At 51.7% G+C, this 23,420-nt stretch overlaps 1 protein-coding gene across 1 annotated transcript; it reads left to right on the top strand.

Moving 5' to 3' along the window:
- Positions 1-398: 398 nt before the first annotated feature.
- Positions 399-12,397, top strand: RAP2C (RAP2C, member of RAS oncogene family). Its single transcript, XM_090059916.1, has 3 exons — positions 399-699; positions 4,500-4,819; positions 9,892-12,397. The coding sequence occupies exons 1-2, from the start codon at positions 427-429 to the stop codon at positions 4,776-4,778; spliced, it is 552 nt and encodes a 183-aa protein (XP_089916042.1). The 5' UTR covers positions 399-426; the 3' UTR covers positions 4,779-4,819; positions 9,892-12,397.
- The last annotated feature ends 11,023 nt before the right edge of the window (positions 12,398-23,420 follow it).

Here is a 23,420-nt window from a genome sequence, read left to right as displayed (position 1 = left end):
CCAGAATGGGGGAGGGGCGGTGTCACTACATTTTGGAGTCCCCGGAGTGGGGGTGGTGCTGGTGACACTGCATTGGGGGTCCCCCCGGCGGGGGGGGGGGCTGTGCGAGCCCCTCCCAGACCAAGCGAGGGGCAGTGTCACACCGATCCGCGTCCCCCCCCCCCCCCGCGTGAGGGCGGGCCGCTGTCACCGCCTCCATTACCCCCTCCCCCGCGCGTGACAGCGTGTCCGGCCCCCACTTCCGGCGGGCGGCGCGCGGTGTCGCACCCTCAGTCTTCCCCCCGGGCTGAGTCAGGCCGGCGGCCGCTGGCGGTGACGCCACTTCCCGGAAGTGACCTGGGGCGCGGCCGGTGCGGCAGCCTCAGGCTTCCGGGCGGGCCGGGGCCGGGGCCAGGCCGGGCCGGGCCGGGGCGGCGCGGAGCCCCGATGCGGGAGTACAAGGTGGTGGTGCTGGGGAGCGGGGGGGTGGGGAAGTCGGCGCTCACCGTGCAGTTCGTGACCGGCACCTTCATCGAGAAGTACGACCCCACCATCGAGGACTTCTACCGCAAGGAGATCGAGGTGGACTCGTCGCCCTCCGTGCTGGAGATCCTGGACACGGCCGGCACCGAGCAGTTCGCCTCCATGCGCGACCTCTACATCAAGAACGGGCAGGGCTTCATCCTCGTCTACAGCCTCGTCAACCAGCAGAGCTTCCAGGTAACCCCGCCCCCCGCCCCCTCCGGCCGTGGCCCCTCTCAGCCAGCGGAGCCCCCACCGCGCCGCCCCTGCTCCCCTCGTCGCCAGCACAGCTCCCCGGTGAGCCCCCCGCCCTGCCCTGGGCCCCGTCGCCTCCACCAGCCACCTCGCCTCTGGGCAGACCCCTCCCCCCACCAGCCCTGTCCCCGTGTCAGGCAGCAGAGCTGCCAGGTAAGCCCCCCCGTCCCGTGCCTCAGTCTTCCTGCTACCCCCCCCCACTCTGGGGACCCCAAAAAGAGGTCCCCTCATCAACCAGGTAAACGCCCCCTCCCAACACCAGCCCTGTCCCTGTGTCAGGCAGCAGAGCTGCCAGGTAAGCCCCCCCGTCCCGTGCCTCAGTCTTCCTGCTACCCCCCCCCCCCACTCTGGGGACCCCAAAAAGAGGTCCCCTCATCAACCAGGTAAACGCCCCCTCCCCCCACCAGCCCTGTCCCCATGTCAGGCAGCAGAGCTGCCAGGTAAGCCCCCCCCGTCCCGTGCCTCAGTCTTCCTGCTACCCCCCCCCACTCTGGGGACCCCAAAAAGAGGTCCCCTCATCAACCAGGTAAACGCCCCCTCCCAACACCAGCCCTGTCCCTGTGTCAGGCAGCAGAGCTGCCAGGTAAGCCCCCCCGTCCCGTGCCTCAGTCTTCCTGCTACCCCCCCCCCCACTCTGGGGACCCCAAAAAGAGGTCCCCTCATCAACCAGGTAAACGCCCCCTCCCCCCACCAGCCCTGTCCCCATGTCAGGCAGCAGAGCTGCCAGGTAAGCCCCCCCCGTCCCGTGCCTCAGTCTTCCTGCTACCCCCCCCCACTCTGGGGACCCCAAAAAGAGGTCCCCTCATCAACCAGGTAAACGCCCCCTCCCAACACCAGCCCTATCCCCATGTCAGCCAGGGTAGCCCCCCGCCCCAACCACACTATCCCCTGCCTCGGTCCCCTTGTCAACCAGGTCACCCCCCTCGGCCCCCACCAGTCATGTCCCTGTGTCAGAGCTGCCCGGTAATGCCCCGGCCCTTGCTGCATGGGTGAGCTGTTCCCTGTGTAGGCACCATGCCCATGTTTCGACTATGCTTTGTAGAGGCCTGGAAGAATCGCTTGATTATTGTCCTGGAGGAGCGAGGCCAGGGCCGGGCGCGTAGCCTGTCTGAGCCCGATAGCTTATCTCTGCCGGGCAGTAGCGTCTCCAGGCAGTTTCACTGGGTGGTGTCTGCGTGGGCATATCTAGGATTTTGCGAAGTGGGGGGGAAAGATGGTAAGATGCATCATCCCCCATAAAACATTTTCCAGTTAAAAAGTAACTGGGAGCTTTACCAATACACTAGAGGTCTAAAGCTGTCTTACGCAGTTGAAGAGTGGTCTGGCCCCTGTTCAGTACCCTGCCTGGCCTCCACCAGTTAGTGGGTTAGGTGTTGCCACGGGACACATCTCCAGTGGTTCTGTTCAATAGCCACGAATGGATCTATCATCCAGGAATTTATCCAGTCCCTTTCTCAGCCTGGCTATGCTATCTGCCTCCACCACTGCCAGAGCGGCAGCCTAGCTCTGAGCAGCCTCAAATGTCACAACCTGCCCCTCCAGTACCAATTTAAGGCTGGAACTGAACATAAGTAGCTAAAAAAACAAGTGAAAACTAGGAGCTGGTATTTTTTTCCTTGAGTAGAAAAAGGTTGAGAGCCACTGGTTTGGGCAGTGCCCCAAACACAGACAAGGAGCGTGCTGCTGAATGCTGCAGCTTAAATGTTTAGGGCCAGGGGATGCTTAGAGAGGAGGCCTGGGGGTGACTTCCTAGACACTGCAGTGTCCTGTGGCACCCCTCAGCTGGGATACTAATGCTATTGCCTTCGATGCATCTCCAGCTGCTTTGACCAGAGGGAAGGAAAACATGAAGAGCCCCCTGGTTTCTCACGGCTGGCTACAAGCCTGTCAGCACAGAGGAGGCAAGGTGCATGTGCTACAGGTGCTTAACAGGGTGTTGCAATCACTACGTTGCAACTGCTTCAGGGGAATCCTCAGCTCTTCCCATTAGGCTTTGCTTAATAACTAAAGATTTGCATTTTCAGGCTTTCTGTGAATGAGGGTGAACCCCCAAATTTGGGGCTAGATTTCACGAGGCTGACCTGCCTGAAGGCAGTTCCCTTTCTGTTTGCCAGGGAGTGGTTTTTGTTTTTGGTTTGTTTGTTGTTGTGTTGTTGTTTTTTTGGGTGGGGGGGTGCCTGTTAATCTCTAGATAGATTTTTTGGTTCATTTCCTGAGCCTGAAGTTACTGGCTTACATGTCAATTGTGCAAATGAGTCTGGTGCCCTCCGTTCCCCTCTTTCTCATAGCAAGCTGCCATGGAGCGCAAGCTCAGTGCCCACATGGTGTGGGTGGTGTGCTCACAAGAAAAATGGGTCAAGTGCAAAAATGAAATGCAGATCCACAAACTTGCACTGCAGAACCTGACATGGAGCAAGAAATCCCACAACCTGTAACTGGCCTAAACTGCCTCTAGGAATAAGCAGCCTGTTTCTGTGGGAAATCGCTGGACTTGGCAGCATGTAGTGCAGCGCAGGGATTTGGAGCTCTGATGTTGGCTCCAATTAAATTGCTGAGCTGGGCGTACTGCAGCTGGTTGGCAAAACCTTTCACACCCCCACGGAGGCAGAATGTTTCTGCTGAAGGTTGAGCATTATCTTAGAAAAGGGCCTTGATAAATTGTACTTGAGTCCTGATTCTTGAAAAGGGACAGCAGGCCTTTTGGGAGGTTTCTCTCTTGCCAATGGTAAGTTCTCATTTCCCTAGAAATTGGGAGCTTTTTCTCTCAGCCAAGAATTTTAAGGTATGTAGTCTTAAACTGTTGTTCTCATCACGACCTGCAAAAAAAAATTGTTCTTCCACTTCAGTTACATTTTTTTTTTGGCTATGTGTAATCAAAACAGTGTAGGTGTAGGCCTTCCTATACACTTGTACTGAAGAGAGGCAGTTTCAAATGCTTAATTGCTTCTGTATCCTGGAACTGTGCAAAACACTCCCCTGCACCATCCCCCCACAAAACCCCCCAAAACAGTAGCCCTTACAGTTTTAAATTCCAGGCAGGAGGCAGTGCGTTCACTCTCCTGAGGACATGGCACAGAAACATGTGATTCTTTACTTGTGGGAGAGTTTATTGCATTTTGCAGAGGATCAAAAGCAAAGTCTTATTTTGTGTCTGTGTATTGATTACTGATGCACAACAGTTTGTGTATTTTCACAACAAGCAGTTCACAGCATGGCACAACTATGGGAAACAGGGTAAAGCTAAACTATCTTAAAAACTGCAGACTTTTGCAGCAGGAACTTGAACATAAGCTCCCTGTCTGCCTAAGTGATTCAATAATAGATGTATAGTGTGGCTGTTGTCAAAAGGTCTGAGGCAGACTTGGGCCAAACAACTGATTCAGTTCTCCAAACCTCTGAGGATTTATTATAACACATCTTCCTCCCCCAACTGAAAAACTTTCTGAGAAGTGGAAAAGCAATTCTGTTTTGCAATTGGGCACTTTCTAAACATACAGGAAGGCTCGTTCTCTGCTGTTTAGAGTCGACATTTTGAAAGGGAGAGGATGAACTTCCTCTGTACAAATGCTAGACATGTGATAGTGTAAGTCCAAGGTATTTGTTCAGGACCTCTGTGGAACATAGCATATTTATCTTTGGTTAAAAGTACAAGCTTATGGAAACGTATTTGTTGTAGTGCTAAAGCTGACAGTGATTTAGCGTGCTTACTAAAAGTTTATTAACCAGTTGGATTGTTTAATCAGGACATCAAGCCAATGAGGGACCAGATTGTCCGAGTGAAGAGATATGAAAAAGTTCCTCTCATCCTAGTGGGGAATAAAGTGGATCTGGAGTCGGAGAGGGAGGTCTTGTCTGCAGAAGGCAGAGCTTTGGCTCAGGAATGGGGCTGTCCGTTCATGGAGACATCAGCCAAGAGTAAAACCATGGTGGACGAACTGTTTGCTGAAATCGTCAGGCAAATGAACTATGCGTCCCTGCCTGAGAAACAAGATCAGTGTTGTACAACTTGCATCGTCCAGTGAGAAAAATAAAGAAAAACCTCAATCATGGCCATACAGAGCAGGTTGGTTGAATGCTCATCATTAATTGGGGTGGGTAACTGTTTCCTTTTAAATAGTGCAGCTAATCACTTTGAAACTTCTGACACGCTTGACTAGGAGTAAGTTTATGTGCATGGAAGTCCTTCAGTATTAAAAAAAAAAAAAAAAAAAAGACTTCCTGTATTGCTTCAGTAGAGTTACCTTCCACATGAAATAAGCTTATAAGAGATAAGACACTGCGATTGTAACAGGACGCGTTTGTTCATCTGCACTGGCTACCACAGGAGTAGTCTCACCTCTGCGTTTTGACACATGCTCATCCCAGGAACCTATTGTGGTGTTGCTGTAGTATTCATTAGCTACAAAGGAACTCCAAGGTGCTCAAACTATTTAGAACTGATTGTCTGGTGAGTCTCATAATAGGGCATTCAGCATACAAAGGAAATGCACTATCTGAATCATAGCTTTACAGTTTTCATCTGCTTGACTGAGTTGTTTCCACCCCAGAGAGGTGTTTCCCAGATGCCACAGGGTTCAAAGTATAAGTATGTGCTTGTTTTATACGAGCTCCACTTAGCATTTCACCCTTGAGCACAGTTCTCCACTTCCACTGACGTCCCATGCAAGTAGCTGGTTTCTGGTCGTTTTGGGATCAGAAGGATGTTTTTGATGTGACGTACGGCGTACCCTCGGCCTTAGAAGAGACTTGATCACAGGCTGGTTTGGTCAGTGTCACTTTCAACAGATCTCGCTTCTTTCAAATGTCGCTTCTAACTGAATAAAGTGATTTCTTTCTCTAATGCATCTCTCGAGAGGTGGTTATATCGGTTTATCATTTTCACAGTAAAAAAACATTGCAATTAAATGCTCAGGGATAATTTGAAGCTTTTATTCTACAATAATGGCAGCATTTTAAAATTGGGCCTTCATGTTGAAATCTCTTTCATCCTGCTGGAGTGATGGGATTCTCTGGGGGGCAGAGGGGCTTGTCCTTATTCAGAACTTCTCTTGCTAATAGCATGCTGGCAGTCTGCCTTTAGCTGCCAGAGTGGTTGTGTTTCAGCTGTCAGGGCTTCCCACTCCATTTGTTGTTGCTGTGATTGTGTGGTCCTCATTCTGCTTCTAGGCTCTTTTCTAGTTCCCAAAAGAGCATTTCAGTTTGCTGGTCTTTGCCTTTGGAGTGAAGGCAGAGCCTGCCCTTGTTCAGAGTTGCTTGACTCTTCCCTTCCCCAGGACTGGGGGTGGATGTGGTAGCAAGAGTGCTTGTGTTATCAGCAGGGCCTCTGCCTTTCTTCTGCTTTCTGCAGTATCTGATTTAACCTCTTCCAGCTACCAGTTGGTAGCTGGCATCCACCCTTCACCAGCATAGAGTTCTCTTGCAGTGCCCTGGTTCACCTGCAGTTCCTGCTGCTTTTTCTAAGGGAAGCAGTTGAAGCTGTGCTCTTGCTTGGAGTATAGTTCTCCCAAACTATACTCTATACTGATATTTACTGATAATAACCTTATGTGGCCCTTGCTACTGCCCATCCTGTGATCTGCAGCACATCTGTTTCCTTACAATACCTGCATGAAGTAGGGAGATGTTACATCTTGGTGATGGGGAGCAGAGACAGACTTGCTGGGATGCACAGGGAGTCTGTAGCATGGCAGAGATTGAAACCCAAGTCTCAGTATAGTATCCTAACCCCTGAATAAGTTCAGCTGAGCACTGCTGAGGTGAACAGGATCGCAGAGCTCTGCTGTGACTCAACCTGCAACTGGGTGAGTCTCACTTTGCGAGAGCTGTTTATGATAAAAGAAAAAAATCACCATTTGGCTGGTTTTGACACCATAGCCCACAGGGAGTTGTTGCCTGGAACTTGGGTGTTCTGGCCCGGGTGACATAATCAGCTCTGCTGCCCATGCTGAAGACTATGGGAAGTCCAGTTCTGACTTGCTATGGCAGATTAATGCTGATACTAGCAGGCTGTGTTCAACTGCAGCCAAACCACGTGCTTCAGGGGACAGGTCACAGCCTAGAGAGCGCTTGTAGAATAACCCGTTCGCAGGGGAGTTCCTTCTTAATCTCATCAACTGCTGGCTGATCTCCTTAGAAATTGAGGGGACATTTTTCTTAAGGGGGAAGGGGAGAGGACAGGGAACCGATGGACGCAGAGGTAACCCTGCCCTGTCCCCTTTGGAATCTGAGTGAGGTCTCGGCCTCCCGTGCCTAGCCGTCTGGGTGTGCCACAAAGCAGCCAGTTGCCATTTCATTTCTTCCAAGCACTTCCATTCCCCTTCTCTCAGGGTTTTCTGTCTCAGGAGATGCCAGCTATTTCCCCAGTGTGGCTCACTTCTGAATCCAGCTGTGGTTTGCAGTTGTGCCACTGCCTTCCCTTCAGCAGCTGCAGTAACATCTTGCACGATGGAGCGTCATTGCTCCATGCAGTCAATTCCTCTGCCTGCTCCAATGCAAATCCATTGCCCTTTACTGTCCCTTTATCTTCTCCAGACAACCCCCTGCACCACCGAGGTATTGCAGTGCCTTCTTCCCCTCCTGTGCCATCTCTTTGCACTGGCTCTTTCTAGACCCATGCTCCTGTTTCCTGCTTCTTGGCTCTGTGGTCCAGAACCTCCTGGGGGTTTTTAAACTAGCCTGGCTACCAGACTTTCCTCTAATGTATCCTGGCAGAGGGAGACAGCACGCTTCTAATCTTGCTGCAGTAGTTGTTCTTGGCACTTGGCCGGGGTAAAAGCAAGCTGTAGGAAAGCCATTCACTCTTAATGGCTTCGTTCTTCCAGGGAGAGCTGAGCTAGTGGGGCAGAAAACCTGCAAAGGGCCCTGGTTGTAGCTTAGGAGCCACTGCCTTGTCCTAGCCCTTTGCCTGCTTTTGCTGATGGTTGTCTCCTGCCTGCTGACCTCCCCAGTAACAACTAGGTCTCCTTCTGGACAACCAGTCAATTTTGCACTGAAGTGATGTGTGCAAGAGTTCCCGTTCCTTCCAGTGTGTACTGCCTTGCACTGTGATTCTCTTCACACTCGCATGGCGAGTGCATCACCCTGGACCCAGGTTTGCTAGTACCCTCACCACTTTTACAGGCCACTTCAGTCTTGATTTAACTGTCACTCGCAAATTTTGAAACTACTTTTCCTGTCTCTCTTCCTAGCGCTGATTCTGTGGGTATCTCGCTGGATGGCAGCCTTCTGCTATGAACAGAATGGACCTTGTATCCCTGGCCTTCAGTTTCTGTTTCTGCTAGTCATTCATAACAATTTGGCTCTGTGCATTGTCTTTTTGGGTTTCTAGTACGCTCTTGCAAGGGAGTTTACTGTTTGCATCAACAAAGAAGTACATAAAGAATTTTAATAGATCACAGAGTTGTCCTAGTCCAGTATAGAAAGAAGCCTTGCTCTCTTGTCCCTCTCCAAGCCAGTGCATACAGAAACACTTCCTTGAATTCCTGCTGTGACCAATTCTTGTGGTACTTCCAGAGCTCCACACCCATCTCCCATGAATTTCAAAGTAGAGGTGCTGCAGCTCCCTTCTCTAATGTTGGGAGTAGGCACTGATGCTAGCACACTCTTACTAGTAGTGACTGCCCGGTTCATGAACTCCTTCAGATGCATTGCATCACCACTTACTTTACAGACTTGTTCTAGCACTTCGCCTTTTGGTTTCTCGTGCTTCATCTCTGGCTTAAAACTTCCCTGAAAAGATATGACAAATAATTCCACTGCCTGAGATCCTGCATCCTCTCCTGACAAGCCATCTCTGTGCTAACACCCGGTCACTCCTGCACCTCCTCATGCAGGAGTAACTGGACCCTCGTAGGAGCTATGCTAATGGATCTGTGCCAGGGAGGACTCCCCCCTAAAATCTGAACTTGATTGTAGGACAGTCGAGCCAAAAGGAGCCCCCTGCTCAAGGCAGGATCATCCCTGGCTAAACCATCCCAGCCGAGTGTCTGTCCCAGCTGCTCTTGAAAACTTCCAGAATGTATAATCTGCCTTATGCCACCTGGCAGAGCTATCAGGTTCGCTTACCAGCCTTAGCAGTGAATTAGCTAGGAAAGATGTGTTTTTATTTGCCCATGACACTCCCATCTAAGTTATAATCTCAGTAATACCTATGGGCCACCTATTCGCTCTGAAGCCCTGTCTGCAGTAGGAAGGCTTCCTAATCACTTCCCACTGTGGTAACCAAGTCCACCAATATTGGGATGCCCTTTAAGCATGGCAGTGCCACGTTGTTTTGTACGAGTCCAGCTCAGACCACGTGTTGGACTCCTTGCTTACAAGGAGGGCAGCAGGCATTAGACTCGCAGCAGCACAGCGACCTGCACTTGACAGGCCCACGAGTTTTCACAGTTGGTGCCTACATCTGAAACGCTGGTGGCGTTATTCCTTGTGCCCCGATCTAGTACAGAAAAGCTCTGCGGGGACGTCAGTCGCTCAAACTGGTAAATGCTTAGTCATTGCACTACTTGGTCTTTTATGCTTTCAGCTGGTGGCTGGCAAAGAACAAACGCAAAGGGTAACTTGAAAGGCTGTGATACCCTGCCGAGTCAAGCCGGCCAGAACAGGAAGCCTTTTCCCCACTTTCAGAATTCCCCGAAAACTTCCCTTAAAGTAGTGTGGCTTCCGGCGTGCTACCAAACAGCCTTGATGGAGCATTTTAAAGACCGTAACTTTTCAGATGTATTTTAATAACTTTCCCCGTCTGAAGCAATTCCTCAAGGATGCACAGATGCTGCAGTTGGGTGCTGTGTATTACAGAACCGACTGTTGTTGCTTTTGCATTGGCATGATTATTTAACTATCCCTGCACTTAGCTCTCGCCCCACGGAGCTCCGTGCCGCAGAGATGTAGATTCCACAGTGCGGGGCAACCCCGGTAGGGGAGCAAAGTGGTTCTGGCAATATTGGAAGGCCAAGTAGGGACCAAGTGAAAAACAGGAACAAGCTTTTAATGAAAACTTCTGCAAAAGGTGGTCCCTTGCCACTTTTTCCAGCATGACAGTCAGCTCTTATGCATCCTGGAAAAGCCGACTCCATTTTGAACATCCAGAGATGCGAACGTGGCTTTTCATTAACTGTGTGTGTTGTTAAATTGCAGATAAAACTCAGAGGAAACTTGCACAGATGCTGCTTTGGAGAACTCTTTCAGCCCAGGTTGCAGAGCTGAGCCTTGGTAAACCTGTCTCTATTACAGCACATTGCCATACATCTAAGTGCGTAAGGTCAGTGGCCTTCAAGATCCATGGACCTTAAACAGGAAAGCTTAGCATGTTTACCATATGTTAAAATCTGTTCTTTACCCTATCGATCCTTTTATAGCTTTCTGAGTTCATGTAACGGCTAATATGCAAGAATTCATTTTTAATAGTTTAATTGATTTCTTTAATCAATTTCTGAACTTGTATTTATTAAATACTTAAACTCAGTATTACCTACTCAATGCCTTTTTAAAAGAAAGTTTTAATGGAGCAAAAATTGAGCCTTAAGCAAATGGTTACTTCTGTATATTACCTCGCATCAGTGCATAATTCTGTTTGCAAAGTTTTCTCCTACAATGTAGTTGGTCATACTTTGAAACTTTTATGTTTACGCGTGACAGTGTCTTGGGAAGATGCTGAAGGCACCTCTGATGTTGTATGGATGTAATATCCCTTTTCTCAGCAAATGCAGCCTGTGTATAATGTATCTGCAATTGGCCTGATGTGACTCTTTGATTATTTGGAGCGGGCTGTAGAGTCCAAACTACGTGTTCTTTGCAATCCTGGGTTTCCAGACTACTTTGATTCATGGCAGTTATCATGTTGAAATGCAGCAGTGAAGTTTTCCCTACAGCAAAGTTTCTAAACATGCTAGTTCATGTGACCTGCTTCAGCGCGCCTTTGAAAAGGGATAGTGTATCCGTATCCTCCAGGATGGGCTGTATGCCCGACCAGAGTTAGCTCTGCTTTTGCCTGGCGCGTTCAGTGACATCCAGTGGACCTCTGCACATGTAAATCTAATGCAAATAAAATCACTTTACATTTTATAGTTCCAAATATTTGTCTTTCTGAATACTATTTTAAAGCAATATTGGTTAAACTTTTTCTTGCACTGTCACATGGCTTTTTTTTTTTTTAGTTGTTCCCAGTAAACAAGTTGACATTGGAGACAAGTCAGTATAGCAAGGGGAGAAGAGCACCAGGTTTCAGTGATACTAACTGCAGGTGTGCTTTAAACAGCCATTGCCTTCCATATTGTTTACCTGATCAACATATTTTGTCTGAATACTTGAAAATGTTAACAGTAACACAGGTATAAAAAGCAGAAAGAAAATGTATAAAGAACAGACGGAACCTTTTTGTTGAGTTTTATTAATACGGACGTTGCGTACGTGAGAGCTTTTACTACCAGTGGTTTAAAACGCGTACTTTTTTTGCAGATGTTGAATACCTGCAGCTCACCTACTGCACCAAAGTTCTCGGTTTTTAGGAGCCCACCTTTAGTCATTTGAACATGCTTCTAATTGCTGTACATTTTTTCCCTGTACCAGCTGGGTAACTTTGACCAGAAAAGCTCCAGTAAAAGCAGTGATCGATTTTCTGAGGTTAAGCATTTTTAAACTCAATGTATTGTGGAGGATGGCATTCCAACGCAACTATGAATGAGATTACCAGTTTAGTATCTTGGCATTCATATGGTTTATTGAATAATATAATGGAGATTCCTGAGACTTGCAGTATTTAGCAGCCATCAAGATTTTGATTATCTTCATAGTGTTGAATTTGAATCCGGAAAAGCAGAAAACTCGAGATGTTATCTTAGATATCAAAACATCTGATTTACTGTGGGGTTACTTGAAATATTTTTTTCCCTGTTTGTACAAACTTCATAAAACAGGCTGAGGCCAATACTTATTTAGGTTTGCACTTTAATACCAGAATTAAACCAAACCCTGTATTCAGAGTAGATTTAAGTCGTGATGATTGTTCTTTTAGTAGATGTAAGAAGTACTAGGAAATACAAGTAATGAAGATCTTAGTTTTCCTTTTGTCTGAGGGGGGGAGACGGTTGGGTTGATATTAATTGGTGGTTCATTCCTATGGGTAGTTTTATCAAAGAAAAGTGTTCATTTTCATTGACCTCAGCAAAAATGAAAAAATAATAAAAAAAAGAAAAAAAAAAAAAGAAACTTGACCTAGCTTAGAAAGCCAGGAATGGGGAAAATGAGATAAAGATGGTTTCTTCAGCACACTTTGAATAAAAGGACCAAAAGTTATGTTAGGTTTCCTCAATAGATTGCATGTGAAGTTGCTTATTAGAATACGAGGCTAATAATAAAAGCAATATATGTATTGTCTTTACTATGGCATCTGTTTTAGGAGTTGTTCAAATCACTGCAGTAGGGCTCTACAAACAACATGTAACCGAACATCCTGTATCTAATGTACTGTATCTCTATCAGTGATAGGTGAAATCTGGAATAACAAGTGCAAAAATTGAACAATTACCTATAATGCTTTGTAAAAAGTTTTTTCCAATAGATTTCATTCTTGTCATTTTGTAAGACAACCCTACAGTCCACCTGTTTGTAACTTTTTAAATAAAATAGATATCTGTATTACCAACGTGGGTCACTGTTTTGTGTCACAGCAGGCTGTTTTACAACATGCTGGTTTGAGGTACAGCCTTGGTTCTGCTTCTGATCGTTAAAATATAGTTTGAAGTGTACTAACTGTATAGCGGAGCTGGAAATGCATCTGTTGTCTGTCTGACTTGCTGTGGCCTAAGGAAAGTAACTTTCTTTATACCCTCATCAACGGAGTGGAGTGAGGTGGACTCTAGGGGTTATGGAAAAGTGTCCACTCAGAGAGGCTTTCTGTCTGCCTTGAGAGGAAGAATATTTTGGCTGACTAGTACTGTCATGGACTGGTGTTGTCACGGAGTCAACTCCCAGTTTTCCACTGACCAACACTGAAAAAAATCACTCAAGCTGTGTCCTCCCGTTCCTCTTTTACCCCAATAGTATTACATGTTCCTCTTCTCCATCCCTGATGTGGCATGACACTACGTTCTCAGAGGGATCTAAAGCAGTTGTGACCCATTACACAAGGCAAAAGTTTGTCACCTATGTGTAACTTGCACAGATCTTCCTTTTTGGTAAGGAACCTTGTGGTGTTAATCCTTCCCAGTGCTTTGTTCCATAGGCTTCGCCGCGGGTGTCTGATCAGGTTCAGCAGAGATCCTTTAACAGCATTGGACTGGATATCGCAGCAGTGACAGACTTGGAGAGATCCACCTGTAAACACAACCTGCCAGCTGCTGCCCTTGATGCTGCAGGGCTGGTGCCCATAGCCTCTGCCACGGCAGTGCCGTGCGAGTGCTGCTGGAGCCTTGCCTCAGCCTGCGAAGGAGTCTCGTCAGCGGAGCTTCTCAACCCAGAAGCTTGGGTGTGCTACCCAGGGCTGGGCAGCGTGTCTTCCGCCCCTCTGCCGTGCCCCAAATGCTGTGCACACGGGTGGATAAAGCCCTCTGATTTCCTGCGCTGCTGGGGGGCAGACTGGTAAAAAAATTTTCTCTGGGATTTTTTTTTTCATCTAGGGTCTGGGTGCTCTGGTTGTGGGCAGGACTGCTCTATGTTAAGCTCCATAAAAAACAAAATCAGCCTTCCTCCCCCCCACACCTTTCTTAGCGAATAAAATAGGGTAATTGGCCTTCACCCCAAAAGCTGCAGTGTGCTGTGGCTGGTCTGAGCACATGGCTTCACTGGCAGCAGAGAAAAACCAAAGGCTGGTTTTGAGAGGAGCCCACACCTGTCTTCATTACGCTGCAGAAGTGTCGCTCTTCAGGAAGCAATGTTTCCGTCGTGACTTGTGCTGCTGCTCGTCTTATTCCTCAGCAGAGAGAAGTTCAACCCGTGCGCCGTAGTGCTTAGCGTAAGACCCGGAGGAGCAGGAAACGGACAGCCCCAAGGGACACATCAGCCGGCGGAAGCTCGATGCAGTTAGTAAGTGCGTCTCTGCTGCAGAGCTAACTTGAGTGGGGGCAGCGCGCACCTTCTCCCTCCTGTGCTGGGTGGTATTTTTAACTCTGGCCCAGGAGGATGGCATCCAGCATGCAGTGAGGAAGCTTATTGCTCACTGCATGAGAGCCCTCCCCTGTCTCCCCACGATTCCCCTGCGTGTCCACAAGGACAGGTAAGGGCTCCCACAGCTGCTGGGAAAGAATCTGGTTCCTGCAGCACTGAGTTCTGGAGTTATCCTCTGTGTAAGAGCCAGGACCCTCGCAGCACAGGTGCTCCTGTCTCCTGAGCACTGGCATGGTTGCTTTTTCAGTTCAGTGCCACGCAAAAAGGGGCCCCCTCCTTGCAGTGGGTAAGCAAAGCCGTGCTGAATGGTACAGAGCTCCCTCCACCCACGTGCTTTGCTGAGCAAGATGGAGAGGGCTGTGTGCACTGTGCCAGGGTAAGCTCAGTATGTAAAGGAGAAGTGGGAGCAGCTAGCTGTCCCTGAAGGATTGTGGTGCCCCTGATATAAATAGATGAGTGGTCTCGGCTCCTTGCATTCCTTTCGGTGAAACTCAGGCAGCTTTTGCAAGTGAGTCAGCAGCCAGCTATTGGGCTCGAAGAGGATGTGTTGCTTATGAAGAAGACCCTCATCACCCTGTTGTAACAGTGCTGGAAAGGGAGACGACTTATTCTCTGCACAGTCTTTGCCCAGTAAGTGAAGGTGAAAGGTATCGAGTGCAGGGAGCCAATCTAGGTAATAAGGACTTTATCTGAGCTCAGTGCTTGAGGTGGTAAAGCGGGCCCCCCCAGAAGGGGTCTGTTTCACCGACGGGCTATTGTGAAGTCGTCAATCCATGTCCACCATGTTCTCTGCCCCTGCGCTCCTCCATGTTTCCTCGGAGGGCAGAGGAGGAGGGAAGGCGAGGCCTGGGCTCCTGCGGCTGCTCCATAAATCATCATGAAGGGTGGCAGAAGCAGAGCTGGCGGTACAGACTAATGGGGAGGAAACTCATTAGCAGCATCTTCAAATATGTATGATTAGGAAGGGGAAAGTGCTTAAAACATGTAGTGCTGTCTTACGCTCCAGGTCTGCTACTTCCCGGACGTCCCCATGCGGCCTGCTGTGGTGCTGACGCGTCTTGTGCAGCTAAAATAGTACAAAGGACTCGCAGGAGAGTGCAAGGACGCATTAATGAAATGCAAGCAAGAGCAGCAGCCCCGGCTCTGGCTGCTACTAAAGCACCAAGCAGAGGGAGAGGCTCAGGAGCTATTTAAGGTGCTGTTTTAACACAGCGACGTTATGGTAATGCTGTACTACTTACTGCACTTCCTGTTCACACTTGGCCAGCCCAGCTGCCATATGCCACAAGGGTGGGAGTAAAGTTCGGTTAGCTGACCAGTCAAAAATTGTAAAACAAAATTACCAATAGGTCTAAATAATACACAGAAAAAGCACAATTTTAACATTAAGAAGTGTCAAAAAGCATTTTAAAAAAATCATATTCCTGTCCATAAAACTACCAAAAAAAAATGTTTTGGGGTTTTGTTTTGTTTTTTGCAAAATTGGTACAGTCTTTGACCGGTCAAAAATATAAGCAGTCAATTGACAATATTTGACTGGTCAATCGACCAGCTTGCCTACCCCAGCTGATACCAGATTCTGTCTAGTTGCATGCCAGCCCCACTGATGGCAGCACTTGAGCGTGCACCACCCTGATGAGTGGACAACAGTTATCAGGACAGCTCCATCTTGGTATCCTTGCTCAAGGTGGCGGCAGGGAAAAGGGGAAATAAAAGGGCATCTTTTGACCTGAAAATTGGATATATTTTATATGAAACCCATAGAGGACCATCCTGTGAGCATCGTGTTTCAGAACAACGACCCTGAACTGTCCAGCACAGGGACGGGCATTCGCTGTCGCTGGGATGACGCATGGGAAGACCGCTGCACTGGTACCATGCTGCGAAAAAAGAGAATTCTTATTTTTCCAGGAGTCACTGCAGTTTAGACTCGTTTCTGTTGGGATTATATTCCTCAATGCTTCACCAAAGCAGAGTGCAGTGTGAGGACATGCTAATTCAGCAGTAGTTCATTTAAAATGCTGTGGGCATCTATAGAAAAGGAAGGAGGCACTAGTATTGAGATGTTAGTCTGGGAGCTGAAACAGCCCCGTTCAGTTCCTTGCTTTATTTGTTTCAGGTGTGGCCTAAATTTCTTTCTGCCTTTGTTGCAAAGTGTCGCTAACAACACTTGCCTTTCAGGAGGGGTGTGGGGATACATAATTAAAAATTACAGATCTCTCCTATTACAGTATCCCTCCATATTGTAATAAATTCAGACTACATTTTCAGGTCTATGATTGAAATACAACTGGCAAATCATCAAGTCTGGACAGCCTCCCAGGACACTGGCTATCTCTAGACTCATTACCTTCCTCTCGTGTTGATGTTTTACCTTTGTCAGGCTGATTATCTCACTTAACCTGAATTCTCAGGATGCCACGGCCGGGGACTGAGGGATAAATGAACTCCGGAAAAGGTATTTACTGTTCAGGCAGGTCCTTGTGGGTTCCCTGCGCTGCTGGGAGCGAGCAGGTAGAATTACCTGTCAGCAACTCGGGCTTCTTCCTTCGTGGCGTCTGCTGTGAAACGTCTTGGGACCCAAGACCCAATTACTTGCTTAAAGCAGGGACCTCGGATGACATGAGCTGGCCAGCAGCAAACTTCTGTGGTCTGTGGCCACAGGGGGATGCAGCAAAAGAAATCAGCCTAATTTCAGCAAAGATGATTTAGGGTTGGGTGTCAGGGAAAGCAGTTTCTGATTGTGACCTAGGGGAACAGGCTACCTAGAGATGGTCTGGAGCATCTTTCCTTGGGCGGTTTAAAGAGACGTGCAGGATGGTCCCTCCGTGCTGGGTGCCAGCTGATTTCCCGAGGTCTCTGCCACGCCTGCCTGTCTGCAGGTCTCAGATTGCTGAACCCGGTCTCGTCTGATGTTTCAGGAATTGGTTGGTTCTGCCCTGTGCCCTGTTTCCACAATCACAGGACAGCGGGTGCAGGCAAACTTTGGGAGCGCCTGATCTAAGGGCTCCCTCTGCGCCCATCTGCTAATTGAAAGATCTGCATAGCACAGGGACCCTGGAAGATTTGTCTGCGTCTCCCACCGGCAGAGCTACCGAAGGCTGGAGGAGTCCCTTCACCCTGGAGCCCAAGTTCAGGTTGTTCAAACTCAAACCTCCAGCCAGTCTCTACCTCCTCTGCTTTTTCCAGGCCTGTGCTCTCCTCCTCGGAGCCTCGTGGTGTGGGGAACAGAACGGTGCCTCGGAGTCAAGCAATTTGGCTGGAACTGGACAGGGGGGAGGGGTGTCCTGGCAGGCATTTAGGACCTTTATTTTTTTGGATGGGGGCAGGAGGGGTGAAATACAGGAACAAGCTCCGCTTCTGGCAAGACGGGTCTGAGCTGCCGTCCTAGAGGCGCACCCAGAGCCCACGCGCCGTCACGGCTTAGTTGTCCTCCAGCCCCTACGCCCAGAGCTATTCCCCTCGAGCCACGAGCGCCACGTCTGCCGCGGCGATGAGCCAAGAGGCTCCTCCTGTCTGTGCCCCGCTGCTTCGCTGATTGATTGATTGCCATCATGTTTCCTGGGCTGAAGGTGACTGGATACGAGGAGGCACGCACGTGGTTGGCGGCCCCAAAGCTCCCTTGACTCGGCATGAAGATGGATGGTCTTGCATGTGCTATTTCCTCAGTCTCTCGAGAGATCTCTCTGAATTAAACATTGCCAGCTTCTTTCATCTTTGCATTTTGAGCCTGCAGCAGCACCTGGAAATAAGGAGCAACACGCTGAAGTTGGGGTGATGTCTGACCCGGCGCTCTGGGTAGCCCCAGGGGAGATGCTGTTATTCACGACTCTCCAGATGCTTCGGATGTCGTTTGTGTTTGTTCGCAGCCAGTTGATCTGTTCCTGGGCTCTCTTATATGCCGCATATTAGGCCTGTCTTAGGGTGAGAAATCAGTGCAGGGGAAGGGCGAGACAAGCAGGCAGTGTTCATCGAGGCGTGTTGGAGCATCTGAGAACTGCCTATTGCGGCATGCGCGCACGCAAGGCGTGTTGTCGCCTTAACGTGTGACTGTTGAGTGCAACCACCACGAGAGGGAGCTTCCTGCATGCAAAAGTCTTTCTTCCTCCGGGGTTTTCCAGCTGTTTTTTCTCGGAAAGGCTCTTGCACTGTTACCGGCGTTGCGTGTAGTGCGGTTGCTTTCTAAGAGACCAAGAACCAAATGCAAAGCTGTTGTAGGGTTGTGATAGTGCAGCTGGACCACAGCAAGCTGCTGGCTGCAATGGGAATTACCTCGGTAGTTTCAAAAAGCTTCAAGCCCAAGGTTAACCCTTCTGACTATTGGCAGTCAGCAGCTCCAGCTGATAGCGCTGGCATTCGTGGGCATGGGTCACGGTCGCTATTTGGCCCTGAAGATGGTTCCTCGTTATTACAGCCTCTTTTAACTGTCCTGGGAAGCTCACCATGGCACAACTCCCCAGGGGCCGGATTGTGCCACTTCCAGTCGAACAACACCCTTAGGCCCCGGCTGGTTTGAAACCACGGGGACTTGTGCAGACTTCGGGCCCCTTGTTCGCTTGTTGGGTGGTGGGGCGATGGCGGGACAGGTGACGTAGGCATGGAGCAGACTTAGTATCAAGCACTAGGTCATCCCCACTCCTCGCTCGCAGCGCCGGCTCTTGCAGAGGGCGATGAGTGGGAGGCGAGGACCTGACAGCCACAGCTAAAAAACCAATAAACTTCCATTTCCCCAGCTGCAAACTGGGGGTACTTATACCGGGCTGCGTCACAGGGCTGTTGTGCAGCTGAGCGAACGCGATCAGGGCCTTACGACAGCGGCTACTGAAAAACCCCTCTGCACGGCAGAACATTACCCGTTATTTTTACTGAGGGAACCGGCTGGATTCTGAGAACCGGGTAGAGGAAGAAGACCCGCTCGGTCCCCAGCAGTAGGACAGAGGTTACCACATTCAGCTCAGTACATCCACGTAGGCTGGGCAGGGAAGAGAGAGAGTGATTAATCCTTGGAGGGTTGAAAAGGTTATCTGTGATCGGAGCTGGTGGTTGTTTTTTCCTTCCCATCACCAGTTTGTTTAATTCGCACCGAGATCCAAGTTCACTAAATAGTTTTGATGGTGCTAGGCTCCCTGTTACCCCTGGATCTCATGGCAGGCGAGGGGCGTAGGGGCTGCCAGCTTCCATTGCCGACCCGTCCCTTCGGAAGCAGTTAGTCGGGGGGTAGAGAGTCAGGAATAAAACCTTGGTCTCCTGACTCCCCATTCACCTCCCCGCTCCCGTGGCCGTCTCGTTTGGGATCCAGTGCAGACCGTGGGAGCGCCGCCAGGCAGCCGCGTGCCTGGCGGGTCTGCGGAGCCCGGAGGTAGGTGGGAGCGCCGGGCTGGAAGCACCGCCAGGCATCGCCTGGTCCGGCACCGAGGCAGGATCAAGAGCATCTCTGAGCTTGTAACCCGTCCTGAACAGACCGCTACCCCGATCTCGGTGCAAAATGAACAGAGTCCTTCCTCTTGGACCTTCGGGGTTATGGGCCAAAGCAGTTTGCAGCAACCCTTTAGGGGCTAGAAAACTGTCGCCTTCTTTCCCCTCCGTGCTGTCTTCCCTGCATTGAACAAACCCACTTTTTTTCAGCTCCTCCTAGGCCCTGCTTTCCTCAACTTCTTCCCGGTCTCGTCTCTCTCCTCTGCATCTCTCCAGCTCTTTTGTTCAAGCCCAGTTCTCCGTGACACAGTGCCAAAAAATAAGCAGAGCGCTGCAGCTGGGGCCTCCTCCGTGGTGAGCAGAGCGGCATAATTACCCCCGTCGACTTGCCTTTGGCACGCCTGTTCACACCCCCCAGGGTGACGCTTCCCTTTCTCACACAGCCGTGCGGCGCTGACTCACGTCCAGGCAGCCTGTGAGTCACGGCCGTGGAGCCTGTCCAGGCGGAGGGGACGTTGGGCGCACCCGAGCCGGCTGCTAGCTACAGCTTCGCCGCCGGTGCCTCTCACCCCGCCTTGGCCTTCGGGCGCGCTCCCAAACACGTTGGCTGCAGCCGGAGACGATGCAGCCCTCCTGCTAGGAGGGGGGCTAAGAGGACTCTGTAGGGGGTTGGAGGTGACCCCAAAATGCAGCGCAGAAGCCTGCAAAAGGCCACAACCGTGAAGCAAGCGGTCCACACGGGCAGGCAGCAGCCGGCGTGGTGATGTGCGAGGAGGCTTCTCTCTTCGCCCGTCCCCCAGCCACGCACCCTCACACCGAGGCTTTGCAGGCCGTGCCGCGTGGCACTGACCCGCCTGCGGGGGCTGCTGGCCATGGGGTGAGGTGTGGGGCTGGTTTCCCACCCCAGCAAGCAGGCCAGCCTGAGGGCCACGCGGGGCAATGGGCCGGGGGGGAAGGCGGCGGGACGGAGCCAAGGACCAGGCGGTCTGAGAGGTCTTGGGCTCCAGCGCGGCGCCAGCCCTGCCTCGCCCTGGAAGCAGCACCCAGGCGCAGGAGCAGAGCTGCCCCCGGGGGTGCAGGGGCAGGACTGAGGTAGCGGAGGGGGGAGCTGATGAAATTCGTGCTGGTCCGTGCAAATGCAGTCGAGTGGCAGCGTTCGCCCAGCTGCCCCCGTGGTTCCCGGGGGCCCTCTCTGATGCAGTGATGCCGCTGGGTGTTTGCAGCCAAAGCTGGAGACGAACCAGACCACGCTGCCTTCAGCCGGCTAACGCCGGGCTGGGACGGACAAGAGACCACCGTCTGGACGGGTGAGCAAGGGGTAGGAGCTGATGAGCAAACCACAGGGGCGATGGGAAGAGGGTGCTGGTCTTGGCCCTCGCCTGCATCTTCCCCCTGGGCTGTGGCGAGAAGCAGCCCCTGCCCCAAAGAGCTTGTAGAGCAAATGGGCCAGACGGATGGGAGCTGGGCCAGGAAACTGAGGCACGGGGGGGAGGGGGTGACTTCAGCAAGACGGCGTGGCAGGTAGAGCTCTCCTGGCTCCCATCCCGGTACACTTCCCACGCTCCTTCCTGGGGGTTCAGGCTTGCCCCTGCCTGGATGGTCCCTTACCCCCCGTGCCCAGCCCCTGTGTGTACACGGCAACGTGGAGACTAGTTGTTTAAATGGGGTGCCGCTCAATTCCCGTGAGGCACGGGGCAGTGGGAAAGTGTTACTCCAGGGATTCAGGGGGCAGACGAGTCTGTTGAGGGCATGAGGCCTTGAAGCGCTGCAACCCATCCCCTTTGCTGCGGTCCTCCCGTGCCCGGGGCTGGACACGGCGCACCCACGCTCGGGCCGTTTCGGTGCTCGGGCCACGCACCTGCTCAGAAGAGAGTTTTGTCCGTAGGGGCTGAAGCGAGCAACACGCGACGCGCTCCAAGAGAGCTGGTCGTGCCCCGGGCGCGGGCAGGACGGCTCTTCTCCGGGCTTTGCCACCTGACGGTCAGATTAGATGGAAAAAACTCTGCTTTTCTGCTACATCACCTCCGTTCCCGTACGGCTGCGCTGCCCCCGGCCCTTCGCGTGGTCCGCAGCAATTGCCCCGGGGGGAGAAGGCCCCACGCGCTCCCAAGCAGGGGCTGGGAGAACCGGCTGCGTCCTGGCACCGGGCTCCCCTGCTTCCAGCCTTGCCTCCGAGGGGAAGTCTGCATCCGTGCCGCTGTGACTGCAGCCTTCTCCATCCAACTGAGAGTGAAATTATGTGTGAAAGAAGAGTCAGGGCTCCCTCCCCGCTCACATTACGACGCCTCTCGCGCCTGCTGCAAGCTCGGCCGCGCACTCAAGGATGCTGCAGCTCAAAGTCCAGTTTTTGGACGACTCCCAGGAGATCTTTGTAGTCGATGTAAGTGGCGCCCGCGTTGTTATTGTTTGATGCTAGTGAAGGGCGTCGGAGCGGCTCTCGCGGGCTGGGCACGCTTCCGGCGGCGCCGACACGGCGCGGGCCTCCCGGGGCCAGGGGCGTGCGCCCGAGCATCCCGGGCCTTGGTCTTGCATGCTTTAACAGACGGCGCTGCTCGTCCAGCGTCACCCGGGTGAAGCAGCTGCGGTGGCGTTGGTTTCTGACCAGCGTGGGGGGCACATACTCGTTTTTCTGTCTGCCAGGATAAGCCTTCAGGAGGGAGAAATGCCTGCGTCCAGAATAAAAACCTGGACGGGCAGCCAAACTACCCGGGGCGGCAAACATCTGCGTTTGTGTGTTCCCCGGCTGAGAAACACAAACTGTTTTCCAGCGAGATTCCCATGCTCCAGAAAACAGCAAGAAAAGGATGCTGCTTTTCAGGATGATGCTTCCCAGGAGCATGCAGTCATTTAACTACTCACAGATCACGAATATTAACCTTGAATATCTTAGCCTGAAAACCCTGAGGTCTACATCATGACGGCTTGGTAAGGCAGCTGAATGGGATGTGGTATTACTGGATGTATTTCAGAGACATCCCTTTTTAAACGTGTAGTTGAGACTCTGCTGCAGACTTGCACAGGAAAGCTGCATTCGGATACGGCTAACCTCGCTCTATTTTGGTCTCCTCTTACCCCTAGCCAGCGACTGTGTGCTTGTGATTGTAGGTGAAGTTATTTTATTTGAGGTGTGCTGCGTTTCCTAGGGTCTGTTTTCTCCCGCTGTTATAACAGGGATCCTGTGCCGCGCCTCAGGGCTCCCGGGGAGCCGCTTTGCCGTTGCAGGTTTGCGGTACGCACGGGTCGCGCTGGGATGCTGCCCGTGGGACAGCACGAAGAGGGGTTTATTTGGGCCCGCATGTTCAGGGAATACTTGAACTTGCAAACGCGGTGCTTTTACCAGATGCTGGCGTGCACGGTTAGCCGGCTGGGGTGGCGAGGGCAGCTCGGGTGCTGCTGCGCCCTTCCCCGCGCTCCCTGCCCCTGCACGCACGGGCCATCGCCAGCACTGCAGCCTCGCACAACATGTTATTACAGCAAATAGCTTCCATTAAAGCCGCTACTAGCCACTTCCTTTTCTCTCCTCGCGGAGCGGCGCTGGAAACCCCTTCCAGGCATTCGGTGCATTTGCGGCTGTTTGGCCACGATGAATGAGTGGGGGAAGTAGCGAGTAACAAAAAGATGGCTTTAGGCGAAGGTTTGGACGGATCTTTCAAGCAAGTCGGACTCGACCCTTCCCAGACCCCGGCTGGCTCTGGAAAGCTCTTTTGAATGCGCAGGACTCGAACACAATGGGAGGACGAAATGGAAAGGAGGCCAAAGAGAAGGGGCCTGGCCGCCCGTGGGCCCGTGCCTCGTCTGGGCTCACGCAGGGCGGCCCGGGGTCGGCGCGCCTGCCCCCACTCCGGTCGCCCCTGCCCTCTGGAAAGCAATCAGGCGTCAAAATGCTGGCGCAGAAGCCCCGACTCTCGGCTGCAGAGGCAGGAGGGGCCAGGCTGGGTCGGTGCGGGCCCCCGCCCAGGGCAAACCCTGCCGGGTCTGCCGTGGCCGCACCGCCGCGGGCTCGGGCGGGCGGGCTGCGGCACGCCGGGGCGGGGGGGTTGCTTCGGCTTTCGGTTTTGGCCTTTCCTAGCCGGGTCGCAGGGGGTAGGTTAGTGCCGCAGCAGGGGGCTCGTCTTGCGGCCCCTTTCCATCGATGTCGGGAGACGCGG

The sequence above is a fragment of the Crocodylus siamensis genome, chromosome 8 (assembly GCF_052110815.1).
Source record: "Crocodylus siamensis isolate JL-2025a chromosome 8, ASM5211081v1, whole genome shotgun sequence".
In the NCBI taxonomy this organism is placed as follows: Eukaryota; Metazoa; Chordata; order Crocodylia; family Crocodylidae; genus Crocodylus; species Crocodylus siamensis.
Note: the sequence above shows the minus strand (reverse complement) of the source record. Positions and strands in the feature narration are given on the sequence as shown.

Coding starts and splice junctions, on each gene's coding strand:
- RAP2C (XM_090059916.1), top strand. CDS start 427: ATGCGGGAGTACAAGGTGGTGGTGCTGGGGAGCGGGGGGGTGGGGAAG. Junction 700..4,499: donor TCAACCAGCAGAGCTTCCAG/GTAACCCCGCCC, acceptor TTGTTTAATCAG/GACATCAAGCCAATGAGGGA.